The sequence below is a fragment of the Hyperolius riggenbachi genome, chromosome 6 (genome assembly GCF_040937935.1).
Source record: "Hyperolius riggenbachi isolate aHypRig1 chromosome 6, aHypRig1.pri, whole genome shotgun sequence".
Taxonomy (NCBI): domain Eukaryota; kingdom Metazoa; phylum Chordata; class Amphibia; order Anura; family Hyperoliidae; genus Hyperolius; species Hyperolius riggenbachi.
In genome coordinates this window covers 56,074,448-56,091,986 of record NC_090651.1, presented here as the reverse complement: position 1 = coordinate 56,091,986, position 17,539 = coordinate 56,074,448, and the positions used below count along the sequence as shown (strand labels likewise).

Sequence of the window (17,539 nt, the reverse complement as noted above, 5' to 3'; positions counted from 1 at the left end):
TGCTTCGTACGCCACGCAGCCAAACGTAGGTGGACATATGATCGCCGCACCCACACCAGCTGGTTGAGCATTTAATTTCAAAACCATAAACATTAACCTTTTAGCAGCCAATTTATTTTGAGGTTTGCAAGTGCTCCAAGACAATTTATTTTAGCGCATTTTTTATTTCTTACTTGTTACATTTCCTTGCTTCTAATTAGTACTGCTGCAATGCGTATTTATGGCCACTTGTGACTAGGGGGCAGTGTGAGACAATAATAGAGGACTTCTGCTTTCAGTTTCTATATTTTCTGGTAGTATGGAGAGATCAAAGCATTCCAAGAATTTACAGCACAAAGACTTCTGCCGACTGAGGTGAAAAGCAGCTCACTTATCGCAAAATGATATCACTTTATTGAAGTTTCTAAAAGGTTAAAGGGATAAAGAGCTGAAAGTTGAGGTTTACTTTTCACACTAAGAAATACTGTAAATTGTTGTGGATGCACCACACAGCCAAACGTAGGTGGACACATGATCGCCGCACCCATACCAGCTGGTTGAGCATTTTATTTCAAAAGGATAAACATTTATATGGAGTTGATCCTCGCCTTCTTTCAATTTTGAAAAAAAGAGCCTCCCCAAACCGTTCATACACAGTTCCCCAAAATGTCATATTATGCTGCACCAGTCTTCTTAAAGAGACTCTGAAGCGAACAAAAATTGCTATTTTTACCTGGTAGTTCGCTTCAGTAGTCTCAGAAGATGTAAACCACCGCATCCCCGAACCAAAACGAGGGGTTTATACCCCCCAAATCCCGGGGCAAGCATCCACAACTTTCTTGGTTGTGGATTTTGCTGCCCGGGGAGGCAGAGCTTTAAGCTGCAGCTCTGCCTCTACTGACGTCAATCACCGTCCGGATCTCCGCCTCTCCCCGTCCCTCTCTGTGAAGGAAGACAGAGAGGGGCGGGGAGAGGCGGTGATCCGTGGCGATTGACATCAGTAGAGGCAGAGCTACAGCAGAAAGCTCTGCCTCTTTCAGTGTCACGTACCTTGCTGGGAGGAGACCGATGTGCTGAGGACAGCAACCCCTGCGACTTATTAACTGGTAGCCCTGGAATGGGTACAGAGGCGGCCAGTGAACAAAGGGCAGGAGCGCTAACAGAACCGATGACGGAACCACAATGGAACTGAAGCGCTCCCGCAGGCTGAGTCGGGTAGTGCAAGGACTCAGCTGGTAGCTGGTAGCAGGAACAGGCTGGATTCCAGTGAGCAGGTAAGTAGGTAGGCAGGCAGAGGTCGGCAACAGTGCAGGTTCTCGGACAGGCAGTAGGTCGGTAACAAATCGGATTCTCAGACGGGCCGGAGTCAGCAACAAAGCGGGTAGTCGGACGGAGCAGAAGTCAAAGCCGGAGCGGGTAGTCAAACAAGCCAGGTTCAGCATCAGAAATCAGGAACAAGTGATTTGGGCAGACTCAAGGTCACGACACGGGAGTGCAAACTTGCTGCAATACTACAGCACCGCAGTGTTGCACTCTCCAGGCTTTTATAGGCCGTTTGGCGCGCACCGCACAATGCGTCACGCGCGTACAGCGTCATGCACGCACAACGCAGCGCGTCACGCACGCACGGCGCTACGTGCAATGCGCGCATGCGCACAGGCGCACACGCGCATGCGCAACACATACGCGTGCACGCGCGCACACACGCGCGCACCACAACCAGAGACATGCATAAAACAGATCACCCCTTGCGCGCGCGCGTGCACAACGCTCACATCCGCGTCCTGAAACGCCAATGCTTACGTCGCACAACACGACACGCGCTGGAGAGCACCGACAGGCCGCCCCGTAAGGAAGCCCGCCGAGACCCCCCAGGATGACTGCCAGCACCCGTATGTGCCAGCCGCCTCACCTGGACAGGTAACCGACCGTGACATTCAGGAAGCTCTGCCCGAATTGTCCCCCGGGAATTTGTGGGGTCTAAAGCCCTCGTTTTGGCTCGGGGATGCGGCGCTTTACATCTACTGAGAGTACTGAAGTGAACTACCAGGTAAAAATAGCAATTTTTGTTCACTTTAGTCTCTCTTTAAAAAAGGGGCCTGATGCACAAACCGCCAGTAATATTGACATGCGCTGGCAATACACAGCAATATTATCGGTACTAACGACAGCAGAGTACCAATGAATAAAACCTATGGTACATGGGTAGCTCAAGTGTTGCAATGTTATCGCACATTAAGCAAGTAATGCATGTACTGCAGCTCACACTAATTGTATGCAGCTAAGAATTGGACGAGTCAAATGTACTTCCGGCCTATCCGGACTTTCTCCCCTAACCTATAGAGCAAGATAGACCCACTCAAACCAACCCATATTCACAGGGAGCACGATGCAGGCATGTCTGTCGAGTTGCAGAGGAAAAGAAAGGAAAGCTCTTACTATTGAATCACTTAAACGGTCTACTATTTATAAGCACTGATAGCTCACGTGTATCGGAGTGAGAGCAACTCCTTAGTCATAACATGAACGAATACCTTCTCTTTTTTTTTTCCTCACCAACCTCAAATAAATCATTGACCATCACTTATGCCCAGAGTAAATGCCACATTAAGAAGTGCCCCCCCCCACCCCCACCCCATTATGGTATTCAACACTATAAAGCCCCATTCTAGTTCTCCTCTCATTATCTTACTCTCCATTATAGTACGCTGGAGGTGGTTAGTATAATACTTCCATGCACATCACCATGTGTGTGTGTTTGGGGAGGGGGCAGTTATGAGCTGCACAAGCAAATCAGGGTTATTGTGAGCATGTATTGGGGGTCCTGTATTGCTGTGAAGACCACTTCAAATAATGTAAATCATGGCATGAAATGGTATGGCTGGGTGCAACGTGTGACGCTTACTAACCAGTTTTCATGTGACAGTACAAGATTGGAAGATACAACATTAGTGCTAATGGACTGAGAAACTGCAGTCACAAAGGTACAAAGCTTTTCTGAAATAGTTTTTTTTGTTTTTATTTTGCTTACAGTGGATCAGACATCTGGGAAGCCTTGTATTGACTTCCTGGATCACACAGAAGACTGGAATCCACGATTCACAATGAGTTACTTACTGCTATCAATCCAGGTACAGTATGATAGTCTCTCTCCAGTAATATCCATGCTAATGGGATGCTATCATTACAATAGAGAGAAATACAGTTTATCATCTGTCAGCACTTCTATAGCTGCAATTCCATATATTGGGACGTTACACATGACAGCCCTCCTATATATTTACATTGTTTTTGCATTTTTTTCAGGGCTGCTGTGAAACAAGTACAACAAGACAGTAATACCACCCCTGCTTTACTGATTAAGACCTCCCCCACTATACTGATTAAGATAAGACCAACCCCGCTGTACTGATTAAGATAAGACCACCCCCACTATACTGATTAAGATAAGACCTCCCCCACTATACTGATTAAGATTAGAGTTGGGCCGAACGGTTCGCCTGCGAACGGTTCCAGGCGAACTTTGGGGGTTCGCGTTCGCCTGCATCAGGCGAACTTTTGCGGAAGTTCGATTCGCCCCATAATGCTGTATTGAGCAAAATTTTTAGCCTCCATTTCACTGTCAGCAGACATGTTATTGTCAAACACACTGCTTTCAGTGTTAGAGAATCCGCCCACCCTCCCTTCAAGCTAGGTCCTTTATACCATTTGACTCAGTTGTCTGCCTACACTAATTAATTACGGGACAGCTGCTACACACTCTGCTAGGGAGATTTTAATTCCTCCCTCCTCCTCCCTCCTCCCCTTCTACCTATTCCCTCCTCCCTCCTACCGGAGGGAGGAGGGTCTCTTCTGCCAGGGAATTATACTATTTTAAAAACCAGTATACATCATACCATAGCTGGTACATCATACCATAGCTGGGAATACATACATGAGTATACATCATACCATAGCTGGGAATCGAACCCAGATCTCACTGTGTGGTGGACACGTCACCCTAAGCACTGTACCACTACAGAAGTAAGTGAAGCTAGCCTAAAATTTAACATTTATGCTCAATGCAATAGAACCATTAGGTTGCTTAAAGGAGAACTGTAGTGAGAGGTATATGGAGGCTGCCATATTGATTTCCTTTTAAGCTATACCAGTTGCCTGGCAGCCCTGCTGATCTATTTGGCTGCAGTAGTGTGAATCACACCAGAAACAAGCATACAGCTAATCTTGTCAGATCTTACAAACACTGTACACACACACATTGTACACACACATTGTACATACACACATTGTACATACACACATTGTACATACACACAATGTACACACACACGTTGTACACACACACACACACTGTACATACACACACACTGTACACACAAACATTGTACACACACACGTTGTACACACACACACACACTGTACATACACACACACTGTACACACAAACATTGTACACACACTGTACATACACATACACTGTACATACACACATTGTACACACACACATTGTACACACACTCACACACTGTACACACACGCACTCACACACACACTGTACACACACACATACACACACTGTATATATACACACACACACACACTGTACACACACTCACACACTGTACACACACGCACTCACACACACACTGTACACACACATACACACACTGTATATATACACACACACACACTGTACACACACACACTGTACATACACGCACTGTACACACACACATTGTACACACACTGTACACACACACATTGTACACACACACTCACACACACACACACACACACACACACACACACACACACTGTACACACATGCACTCACACACTGTACACACACACATACACACACTGTATGTGTATATATATATATATATATATATATATACACACACACACACACATTTTGTACACACACTGTACACACACACACAATGTACACACACACACACACACACACACACCTACTCTCACTTCACATGAGGGCACTGCTGACTGTAGTGAAATGAAAACACTTCCCTTTCTGCCTCTTTGAAATTCCCCTCCCCCCCACCATACCTCAGGTCTCCACCTGATAACAGCTGGGTGGTCTGTCTGTCCCAGTCATCAGTGAGCAGCTGCCGTAGATGCTAGTAGCAGGGGGTCCATGTTCCTCCCCACAGAGTCCAGCTTCATCCAGGCAGACTCACACATGCAGTCTCCAGTAGTGTTGTCCGGATCATGAACGATTCGGATCTTTGATCCGAATCTATTTTATGAGTCGACCATCCGAATCATCAAAATGAGTGATTCGGATCGCAAAAGGGGCGGGGCCAGGAGCGACACGCCCCCTCTCAGCGGGCAGCGGGGTCTTGGAAGCAGAGCTGAGATGGATCGCTCTGTTGGATGGGAGGCAGCCTTGCAGGGAGACAGGTAGATGAGAGAGAGGGGACATGGGTGCCACTGCCAGATATGTGTAGAGCACACATACTGGCTATAACGTGCTGCTCATTACAGGCTGCCTGTTCCGTAGTGCTGCACAGTGAACACATTGGAAGCTTTTTGGCTCAGCACAGCTTGGTAACTTTGCAGACAGTGTGATTGAAAGGCAATATAATCCTCCTGCACTCGGCACTAAACAGCTGCACTTATCTTCTGGAAATGCTTTCTTTCACTGTGCGACCTTTTCTTTCAAAGTGTACAGATGAGCATATAGGTGAAATATATGTAGAGCATATGACTTCAGCATGTGGGTATTGTGTGCAAACATTTCTGCTCTCTGCTCGTCCCTCCTCCCTTCTCTGTCCACTCCCTGCCCTCTGTCCATCTTCTCCCCTTCTCTGTGTGTCCACTCCCTCCCCTTCTCCTGTCCACAGACCTGTCCTGCTGTTCATTTCACCCCCGAATGCTTCCGGTAGTAAAATGATCCGAGATTCGGATCAAAGATCCGGATCTCTTCAATGATCCGATTCGAATCATCCGGATCATTGAAAAGATCCGAACTTCCCATCTCTAGTCTCCAGAGACAGGCAACTCTGCAGGAAGCCGACACCACACCAGTTCCGTTCCTGCTGAATTCGGCTTCCTGCTGTTGCCTAGCAACCTGATGCACACAGCCCTGCCTGTCATCTCTTTGATGACAGCGCGGCTGTTATAGTTCAGAGCAGGCAGGCATGCTCTGCTAAATAGGAGGAGAACACTGAGGGGAGTCAGGGGACTCCAGAAGATTAGTTTAGTGGCAGGGAATATCGCAGAGCAGGAGTGTATAGGGCAAAGGAATGGGGCGGCAGGGAGAGTGTACAGGAATGCGCCCTCTAGTGGCAGCGCTCAGAGGCTGCAGCCTGTCCTGCCTCTGCCTCTGCCTCCTCCCGGCCCTGGGTGGGAGGTGGGAGGAGGGAGGTGGGAGGTATTAAAATCTCCCTAGCAGAGAGTGTAGCAGCTGTCCCATAACTAATTAGTGTAGGTAGGCAAATGGTATAAAGGACCTTGCTTGGAGGAGGGAGGGTGGACGGGTCCTCCAGCAGTGATGTGTATTTCACTCAATTAGGTGTGGCTCCAGGTATTAGAGCTTTTGAAACATGTTTTCTATCATTTTTCCAGTTGATAGAATTTTTTAAAACTTTGAAAGTTCGCCTCCCCATTGAAGTCTATGGCGGTTCGTGAACTTTTTCGCGAACCGAACCTTTCGCGGAAGTTCGCGAACAGGGTTCGCGAACCTAAAATCGGAGGTTCGGCCCAACTCTAATTAAGATAAGACCAACCCCGCTGTACTGATTAAGATAAGACCACCCCCACTATACTGATTAAGATAAGACCAACCCCACTGTACTGATTAAGATAAGACCACCCCTGCTGTACAGATTAAGATAAGACCTCCCCCACTGTACTGATTAAGATAAGACCACCCCCACTATACTGATTAAGATAAGACCAACCCCACTGTACTGATTAAGATAAATAAGACCACCCCTGCTGTACAGATTAAGATAAGACCTCCCCCACTGTACTGATTAAGATAAGACCACGCCCACTATACTGATTAAGATAAGACCACCCCCACTGTACTGATTAAGATAAGACCACCCCCACTGTACTGATTAAGATAAGACCACCCCCGCTGTACTGATTAAGATAAGACCACCCCCGCTGTACTGATTAAGATAAGACCACCCCTGCTGTACTGATTAAGATAAGACCACCCCCGCTGTACTGTTAAGATAAGACCACCCCCGCTTTACTGATTAAGATAAGACCACCCCTGCTGTACTGATGAAGATAAGACCACCCCCGCTGTACTGATTAAGATAAGACCACCCCCGCTGTACTGATTAAGATAAGACCACCCCCGCTGTACTGTTAAGATAAGACCACGCCCGCTGTACTGATTAAGATAAGGCTACCCATGCTGTACTGACAAAGTGTTAAAGGGTCACTCTAGACAAAACTTTCTTTTTTCATTTTGGCCAGAATGAGGAGGGGTTAGAACAAAAGTTTTTACTGCAAGGGGAGGGGGCTCTGATCAAACAACAGACCTTTCTAATCCGAATGATCTAGAAATTAAAGAAAATTGTAAAAAAAAATACTTAAAGGAGAGGTAGATGGAGGCTGCCATATTTATTTTCTTTTAAGCAATACCAGTTGCCTGGCAGTCATAGAAATATTTTATAAATGCTTAATGATAGATGCTGACCTACAGCACTGTATATGGAAGTGTCCTCATATAAGTGGGTTCTGGGATGAGGTCTCCCCCTCTTTCCTGAAGACTGTATGTAAGAAACAGTTTGAGAAAGCACCAGAATTATATCTGTTTCACTCCTCTGCTCATGGTACGATTCGAGAACTCCACTAAATAGGTTATTGGAGATAGGTCACCTTATCTTGGCAACAGCCAAGAAGGCGATCTATAATGGATTTACCCTACTATTAGATGGGCAGGATATACTGTCTTATCTGATGCAACTTGATAAGTTGGAGGCAATGCTCAATATATAGAAAGAAACAAAAACATTTTTTAGAAGATGGAAACCATATATTCCCCATACAGCATCCTAGGAGGCTATAAAACTTCTGATGGAACCCTTTAAATATTCCTCATGGTACGCTTATGAGCAACTGCAAGGCACACTTGGGCGGTTGGAACTATAGGTGATGATTGCAATTTAGGTTTTTTGTTCTTTGGGGAGTTTTTCACATGGATAATGAGCAAGTGGGAGGGGGAATACTTTCTGTGATATTTTGGGGGGGTTGGATGGAGGGAGGGAGGGTACTTGGGTTAGATGAGGAAGTTATGATGTTGTGCTGTACCACTTTAACTATACCTTCTCAGCTTTGATTTATGTACACTGGAAATGTCTTTGTGGACACAGCAATGTTTTTAAAATATTGTGGTATAGAAAATTGCTTTGAAAACAAAATAAAACATTTATTAAAAAAAGAATATTGATCACTCAGTAAGCATTTTGGGCCTGGCTTAAAATATTAATTATTGGTAGTACACTTATCTCATAATTATATTTTACATGAAAATTAGAACCAAGTCCTGAAATAAAGTTGATGACAGCATCTCATTAAGTAAACCTGAACTGGAAATTAAAAAGACAAAATAACCATACACACGTCATACTTACCTCCCGTGTAATCTACTCCTCAATCACAAACTCTCCTGCGTCCTGTTTGTCCACTGTGAACAATGGAATTCTCTGTCCTCTTTTTGAAAATGGCCAATACCCCATAACAGCTTCCAGGTTAGCACACTGTTAAACTTTAATATCGCCCATGTGAGCCATAGGGAAACATGGACATTACTTTGCCTATCAGTTGTCCTTTCTGACTGACAGCAACTGATCTATTTCAGTTCTGACAAAATCTTGTCAGAAATGGAAGGGATCACTGTAAGAAGAAAATGGTGAGCTTCTGAGAGGAACTGACGGCGAGGTAAGTATGTAATATTCATTTGCAGGTACAGCATGTGTTTATTTTACATAGTTTTACTTGGTTCGGGTTCACTTTATGGCCTTTGTGCTCAGGTTGTAGCAGTGATCATTTACACCTGTTTCTTATTTACTCCTGATTCAGGCCTTACTGTCCAATCCAGTGATGGAAGATGCGGTTAATCTGGAAGCTGCAAATATGTTACTAAACAAGCCAGCGGCGTACAGGCAGATGGTTCTGGGCTGTGTGAAGGTCAGCCGACAGATTGACGGTAAGTCTATGGAGTCTATTTCACCAACAGTGCAAACCGCAATGAGAACCATTTATAAAGGGTCAAAATTCAAAGTCCTCCAGCATCAGTCTGCATTCACCTTCTATCATTTACCTGATTTATAAAGCATGTCTATTGTCAGTATTCGCCGACATATTCACCTCTACAAGACTGATTCAACAGATTTCTTTCTTCTGGCATCTGTAACAGTTAATGTGGTAAACTTTACATTCAGGGTAGAGAGTTACCCATTAATATTGACTACTGAACAGCCGATCCCACACTTTTCAACTTTGTGTTGAATAAAGTTCTGTGGACATCAAGTAGAGTGGCAAGTTTTAACCAGAGAAGGTAAAACATAGTCCCCCATTGGGCAGCTATAGCCAACCATTCTTCACAGGGAATTATTCTTCTAGACTCTTCAAAACTATAACTCTTCCCACATTTACCTTCAGTGATAACTGATCTGAATGACATGACTTGTAAGAAAAGAGTCCCATCTTACATCTGCTGATTTTTCCATTACTACCCCAGCAATAAGTTATTTTGGTCACATAAGAAGAACCGAGTATGCAGTATACTATGACCACTAATGCTTCCCAACAATAAACAAAACAGAAATATGCCTTCTTAAAACAGAAGGTAATTGTGATTTTTGAGGTTGGAGTGAGCAGATGTCTCCTACAATGCATCACTGCGGAATATGCACATCATCTCTTGTTTGTCCCTGTAAGCTTAACACACCTCCAGAACCACTGAAATGCAATGATGCGTCAAGCTTGTTAATTGTATAAAGCCAAACTAATCTAACCATTGAACGTATTTCTTTACAGTATAGAGTGTACAAACTTTTTGCTGCTGGCGCTGCTGGTGATTGGTCAGAAAGCAAGGGAGGCACAGAGACACCTTTAAGACACGCCTCTGACACACCTCTAATCATGCCCCCGCCACACTCCCTAGTCACAATGATTCAAAGCACAGAACATTTATATCGCGCCTTACTCCAGGTGGACTCAAAGCACCAGAGCTGCAGCCACTGCCCTGCGCTCTATAGGCTGCAGCTCCTCAGCAATGTATATGTAACAACCATGTGTATGACACAGACCACATAAGCCTGCTTACTAAGGACAGCCACAGTGTGAAACATTTATGAGCAGGGAGAGTGGAACCGCTTCTGAAAGCAAAACCTGAACTGTTGCCACAGCTTTTACTTTTCTCCTTTTCTGCACCCAGCACACAAGTGCAATTGTCCTGGGCAGAATTTACCGTAGTTCATGAACAGCTGTGAAGAAACGCGGAAAAGCCACCGTCTCTCAAGGTGAGGCGGCTGTTTCCGCGTCCAGCATGGCGTCACAACGCGGAAAAACCGCCGCATGCCGTATAGGCAGAGCGGCGGAATCCGCATGGGGAACGGCGGAATCCGCATTGGGAGCGGCGGAATCCGCATTGGAGGCGGCGAACTCTCCGCATGACAGTGTCCCTGGCAAAGGGGTTGAGCATGGGGAAGCCGCCGCTGGTGTAGTGAGCGGTACGGCGGCTCCCACGCTTGGTTCACTGGATACATTGCAAAACAGTACTGGTGTGGCTGGGACTGATAGTCCACCAAGATTCAGAGTGACACACGCGCGCGCACAGAGGCAGAGCTTATGTAACAGCCAGAAGTGAGTCAGCTGACCAGGCTGGTCAGCTGACATTTTCTACAACTCTCATTGGTCCAGCAATTAGGGAGGGGCCTGGAGAGTGTTCTGGTATATATACTGCTGGCTGTTCAGTTGCTGGTTGTCTGGCATTGCGATCCGAAAGTGTGCCGGGACCAGCTGGAGCTGTAATCCTACACTTAGCTAGACTTTGTTGATAGTTTAAAGTACTAGTTTGATTGTGTTTATCTGTTATAACCTTCTGCCTGCCTGACCATTCTCCTGAACTCTTATCCTGTACTTTGCCTTTCTGATACTCTGTTGCCGAACCCCAGCTCGTCCTTAGACTCTGCATCTGCCTTCTGACTTTGTACCTCGATATTTCTGATACCCTTTTGCCGAACCCTGCCTGTACTTTAGACTCCGCCTTTGCCTTCTGATTCTGTACCTTGTCTGTCCGTGTGGTTACGACCTGTTCTGTCCGACCTCGAGAACCGACCTTACTGTTAGAGGCGGTTCCCAGTCCCGATAGTGACACTTCCTCTTGAGTGTCACTCTCGTTCTGGCATTCCTTCTCTCAGCCTGACTCCTCCCTCTGGGAGAGTCCAGAAGGAATTGTGCAGTACTCCTTACTGCACTGAGGCCAGTCCTCTCAATATTACTGTTTGCACCAAAAACTCTACTCAGGTGTCCAGAGGTTAGCTTGTATATCTGATTATCGGGGATACTGCAGATCATCAATAATCGGGTATAGATCTGTATTGCCAGTGATACTGCAGATCATCGATAATCAGATCCTCTCTGTGTTACACCGATCGTTACAGAACGCCAGACCAAATACAAAATGGACGCAAACACTGATCGTCTGGGTGTACTTGCCGCTTCGGTGGACAACATCAAACAAGTACTGGGCTCCCACATAACTCTAATCGATGCCCTGTACAAACCCTCCAGACATCAGTGGATCATGTGCGATCCCCTTCTAGCTCTGACATACGTATGCCTGTACCTGAAAGCTTTTCTGGCCACAGATCTGACTTCCGGAATTTTAGGAGTAGAGTGTTGTCCTATTTTGAGTTGAGACCCCAATCTTCGGGTACTGAGACCCAGAGGGTGACGTTTATTAAAACTTTGTTGTCCGGCGACTCCTAGTCTTGGGCGTATAGCCTGCCCACCGGAGACAAAGCTCTTACCTCTGTAGAGGAATTCTTTAAAGCTATGGCAGTAATTTACGACGATTCGGACCTTGCCTCAACTTCTGAGCGGAAGCTCAAGCTTTTGCGTCAAGGCGAAGGTCCGGTCGAAGATTACGCGGCCGAATTTAGGAGGTGGTCAGTTACGGCCAGGTGGGACACTTATGCCCTGTTAGATTGTTTTTTGTCAGGGCTGTCCGATGAGGTCTCTGATCTGATGCTAAGTCAGCCCGAGCCCAGAACAGTCGATGAGGCTATCTCAGCGGCCATCCGAATCGACCGCAGGCTGCGCTACCAAAAACAGACCAGGGGTAGGTCCCGTGTCAGAAGGGTGTCTTACACCACGGCCCCAGTGACTCCACCTCCTACTGTTTCATCTTCTCCGGTCTTGCCTCCATCCGAGCCGATGCAGATTGGTCGGTCAAAATTGACCCAGATGGAGCGAAGACGGAGAATGACCGAACAGCTGTGTCTGTATTGCGCTGAAGGGGGGCATAGAGTACGAAACTGCCCTAATAAGCCGGGGAAACGCTACCGCCTAGGAGTTGTAGGGGGTAACACCCTAGGCGTACGACTTTTACCCCTAGAAGAAAAGCGGTTGCTTCTTCCCTGTACCGTTACGTGGGAAGATAAGACCGAGGTCACGGAAGCCTTTATTGATTCAGGCTCCGCGGCAAATTTTATGGATTTTGAGTTTGCTAAGAGATTGTGTATTCCGCTCACACCAGTACAGCCACCCATCCAGGTTACGGCAGTGGATGACTCTCCGCTGCAAGGGAATCACCCACTGTCTCAGACACCAGAGGTGGGAGTCACCATAGGAGTACTGCACTGGGAAAAGTTACAGTTCTTTGTATTGCATATGACAACCTCCACCATTATACTCGGCAAGCCGTGGTTGCACCTTCATTCTCGACACATTGATTGGGCCACCGGCCAACTAATTTCTTGGTCAGCACACTGCTTTCAGCAATGTTTAGGGAAGGTGAAATTGGGCCAAACTAGGGTTCATGTACAGGGGGTACCTGAGCAATATTTAGAATATTCTGATGTATTCTGTCCCAAAGCAGCAGACAAATTACCCCCACACCGCTCTTTCGATTGCCCCATTGATATCCGTTCAGGTTGTATGCCCCCTCGGGGTCATTTGTACAATTTATCTGGGCCAGAAAAGTTGGCTATGCAAGAATATATCCGTGAGAATTTGGCCAAGGGCTTTATTCGCCCGTCCCGATCGCCTGCTGGAGCAGGTTTCTTTTTTGTTAAAAAGAAAGACGGGGGCCTGCGGCCCTGTATCGATTACCGGGGACTAAATAAAATCACGGTGAAGAATCGCTATCCGTTACCCCTGATAGACGATTCATTTACACAGGTCACCGACGCTAAGATCTTCTCTAAGCTGGATTTGCGGGGCACGTACAATCTGGTGCGCATAAGAAAGGGTGATGAGTGGAAAACAGCCTTTAACACGCCAGATGGGCATCACGAGTACCTGGCGATGCCCTTTGGGTTATGTAATGCCCTGGCCGTTTTCCAGGAACTCATCAACAAGGTCTTCAGAGAGGTGTTGGGGAGATTTGTTCTGGTCTATCTTGACGATATACTTGTTTTCTCCAACAACCTCTCTGAGCACAGAACGCATGTAAAATTTGTACTAAACAAACTAAGGCAGCACTCACTTTACGCTAAACTTGAGAAGTGTATTTTTGAAGCAACATCTGTCGCCTTTTTGGGGTACATAATTTCCACCACGGGCCTGTCTATGGACCCCGCCAAAGTCTCCGCTGTTTTGGAATGGCCTCAGCCGGTTGGGTTGAAGTCTTTACAGCGGTTTTTAGGCTTTGCGAATTATTACAGAAGGTTCATAAAGGGGTATTCCACGGTCATTGCACCCCTCACCTGTCTTACGAAAAAAGGGGCAGATACCACCCACTGGTCTCCTGAAGCATTAAGTGCTTTCTCCACTTCAAAAAATGTGTTTTGTTCCGCACCCATCCTGAGACATGTGGACACCTCTTATCCTTTTATTGTTGAGGTAGATGCCTCGGAGGTTGGGGTAGGGGCTGTGCTGTCTCAGCGGTCAGGGTTGCAAGGAAGGCTACACCCTTGTGCTTATTTCTCTCGTAGGTTCTCTCCGGCAGAGAGAAACTACGATATAGGCAACAGAGAGCTCCTAGCCATTAAACTTGCTTTTGAGGAGTGGCGTCACTGGCTGGAAGGAGCAGAACATACGATTACTGTATATATGGATCACAAAAATTTAGAATACATCGAGGGGGCTAAGAGATTAAGTCCCCGTCAGGCTCGATGGTCTTTATTTTTTTCGAGGTTCAGGTTCGTAATTACGTATACCCCGAGTAGCAAGAACATTAAGGCAGATGCCCTGTCCAGATGCTTTGAGTTGGAGACAGCACAGCCCTCTGCCTGAGAGACCATTATCCCACAGAATTTGGTGCTAGCAGTAACGGAGACTTGGGAAGACTGGACAGAGACCTTGAGTCCGTTTCAGCAGGATGTCCCTGAGGGGAAGCCTGAGGGGGTTTTATTTGTGCCTTTGCCATTCCGTCTCCGGGTACTACAGATGTTCCATTCACACAAGAATGCGGGACATCCTGGGGCATCTAAAACGCAGGATCTTGTGGCCAGGTGTGCTTGGTGGCCTTCTCTGGCAGCTGACTGCAAAGAATTTGTTAAGGAATGTGCGGTATGTGCTAAAAGCAAACCCTCCCGGCTGGCACCTGTAGGTACGTTGCAGCCTTTACCCACCCCGAGTGAACCATGGACCCACTTATCCATGGATTTTGTAAGTGAGCTTCCCAGGTCAGAGGGCATGTCGGTCATTTGGGTGGTAGTCGACCGCTTCAGCAAAATGGCCCATTTTGTGCCCTTGAAAGGCTGCACGGCATTCCGGAAACATAGTGTCCGATCGGGGAGTCCAATTCGTGTCTAGATTCTGGAGGGCATTCTGCCACCAAATGGGCATGAAGCTGTCGTTTTCATCGGGCTACCACCCACAGACCAATGGGCAGATGGAGAGGGTCAACCAGTCTTTGGAGCAGTTTTTGAGATGCTACGTTGCAGAGGCGCAGAACGACTGGGTCAAATTTCTGCCCTTTGCGGAATTCGCACAAAATAATTTGAAAAGCTCTTCCACCGGATTTTCTTCGTTCCAGGTAGTGTCTGGAAGATTGCCCAAATTCTCACCATTGCCAGTGGCCTCCACCCCGTTTTCAACTCTGGATGCCTGGCAAAGGTCTTTTAAAGACATTTGGCGGACGGTGAGAGATAGTTTGCAAAAGGCGTTTTTGAGTCAGAAGGGTCAAGCTGACAAAAGACGTTCGGTGGAGTGGAGGTTCCAACCAGGAGACTTGGTTTGGGTATCCACACGTCATTTGACCCTGAAACAGCCCTCAGACAAATTGGGCCCCAGGTTTGTCGGTCCGTTTCCGGTAGCGAAAAAGATCAACAACGTTACTTATACCGTTGATCTTCCCGCCAGCATGCGTGGGGTAAGGTCATTTCACGTATCCCTGCTCAAACCAGCAGTCCATGTGGGCCCTACTCCTCCTCCTCCTGTCCTGGTGGATAGTCAACCTGAGTTTGAAATAGAGAACATTTTGGACTCACGCATTGTCCAGAACTCGGTACAATATCTGGTACATTGGAAAGGGTATAGCATTGAGGAGAGACAATGGGTACCGGGGACTCGCATGCATGCGGACGAGTTAAGGAAGGAGTTTCATGCCTTACATCCCGAGAAACCTGGGAGGAGTTGTCCAGAGTCCACTCCTCGGGGGGGGGGGGGGGACTGTGAAGAAACGCGGAAAAGCCGCCGTCTCTCAAGGTGAGGCGGCTGTTTCCGCGTCCAGCATGGCGCCACAACGCGGAAAAACCGCCGCATGCCGCATAGGCAGAGCGGTGGAATCCGCATTGGGAACGGCGGAATCCGCATTGGGAGCGGCGGAATCCGCATTGGAGACGGCGAACTCGCCGCATGGCAGTGTCCCTGGCAAAGGGGTTGAGCATGGGGAAGCCGCCGCTGGTGTAGTGAGCGGTATGGCGGCTCCCACGCTCGGTTCACTGGATACATTGCAAAACAGTACTGGTGTGGCTGGGACTGATAGTCCACCAAGATTCAGAGTGACACGCGCGCGCACAGAAGCAGAGCTTATATAACAGCCAGAAGTGAGTCAGCTGACTAGGCTGGTCAGCTGACATTTTCTACAACTCTCATTGGTCCATCAATTAGGGAGGGGCCTGGAGAGTGTTCTGGTATATATACTGCTGGCTGTTCAGTTGCTGGTTGTCTGGCGTTGCGATTACTACGTGGTAGCACGCAGACCTGAGTCAGATCCGAAAGTGTGCCGGGACCAGCTGGAGCTGTAATCCTACACTTAGCTAGACTTTGTTGATAGTTTAAAGTACTAGTTTGATTGTGTTTATCTGTTATAACCTTCTGCCTGCCTGACCATTCTCCTGAACTCTGATCCTGTACTTTGCCTTTCTGATACTCTGTTGCCGAACCCCGGCTCGTCCTTAGACTCTGCATCTGCCTTCTGACTTTGTACCTCGATATTTCTGATACCCTGTTGCCGAACCCTGCCTGTACTTTAGACTCCGCCTTTGCCTTCTGATTCTGTACCTTGTCTGTCCGTGTGGTTACGACCTGTTCTATCCGACCTCGAGAACCGACCTTACTGTTAGAGGCGGTTCCCAGTCCCGATAGTGACACTTCCTCTTGAGTGTCACTCAATAATCGGGTATAGATCTGTATTGCCAGTAATACGGCAGATCACCGGTAATCAGATACTCTCTGTGTTACACCGATCGTTACAACAGCACATGCTCAGCTCAGTATTAAAAGGAAACACTTTTGTATGAAGGAAAGAGGATGCGCACATGCGATTCCCATTAATGGGCATGCTCAGTTAACCCTTCGGCAACCAATTTATTTAGAGACTTGCAAGGGCTCCAGGCCAATTTATTTTAGCACATTTTTTTATTTGTTGCATTTCCCTGCCTCTACTTAGCACTGCTGCAATGTGAATTTATGAACACTTGTCACTAGGGGGCAGTGTGAGACAATAACAGAGGACTTCTGCTTTCGCTTTCTATATTTTCTGCTAGTAGAGAGACATCAAAGCATTCCAAAATTTACAGCACAACCAGTTCTGCCGACTGAGGTCAAAAGCAGTGCACTTCTCTCAAACGAGATACCTCTATTGAAGCTGCTAAAGGGTGAATGAACTCACACATACGTGCAGCACTATTAGTTAAAGCACATACAGAAAAAAACCATATGGTCTAGGGGCCCAAGTGCCATCACTACTTATCACTACTTCTGTGTCCCCTATTGCAATACCACTCAGTAGCGTAGCAATACGGGGTGCAGAGGTAGCCACCGCGTCGGGGCCCTTGGGCCAGAGGGACCCCGAAGGGTCCAGCCTCTATCACAGTATTAGCTCTCTATTGGTCCTCTCCTTGTAATAATCACTGCTATAGATGCTTTGAATAGTAATAATTCTTAACACACTGTTTCC

The 17,539-nt window shown here is 47.0% G+C and overlaps 1 protein-coding gene across 3 annotated transcripts in view; it reads left to right on the top strand.

Moving 5' to 3' along the window:
- UBE2U (ubiquitin conjugating enzyme E2 U) overlaps positions 1–17,539 on the top strand; it is an 85,806-nt gene that overhangs the window by 29,065 nt on the left and 39,202 nt on the right. For all 3 annotated transcript variants that reach the window (XR_011021951.1, XM_068239312.1, XM_068239310.1), the window contains exons 6-7: positions 3,013–3,110; positions 9,043–9,169. Coding sequence is in view for 2 of the 3 variants with exons in the window: in XM_068239312.1 (XP_068095413.1) it covers positions 3,013–3,110; positions 9,043–9,169 (225 nt within the window). In the remaining variant the exon portion in view is untranslated. The remainder of the gene's footprint in view (positions 1–3,012; positions 3,111–9,042; positions 9,170–17,539) is intronic.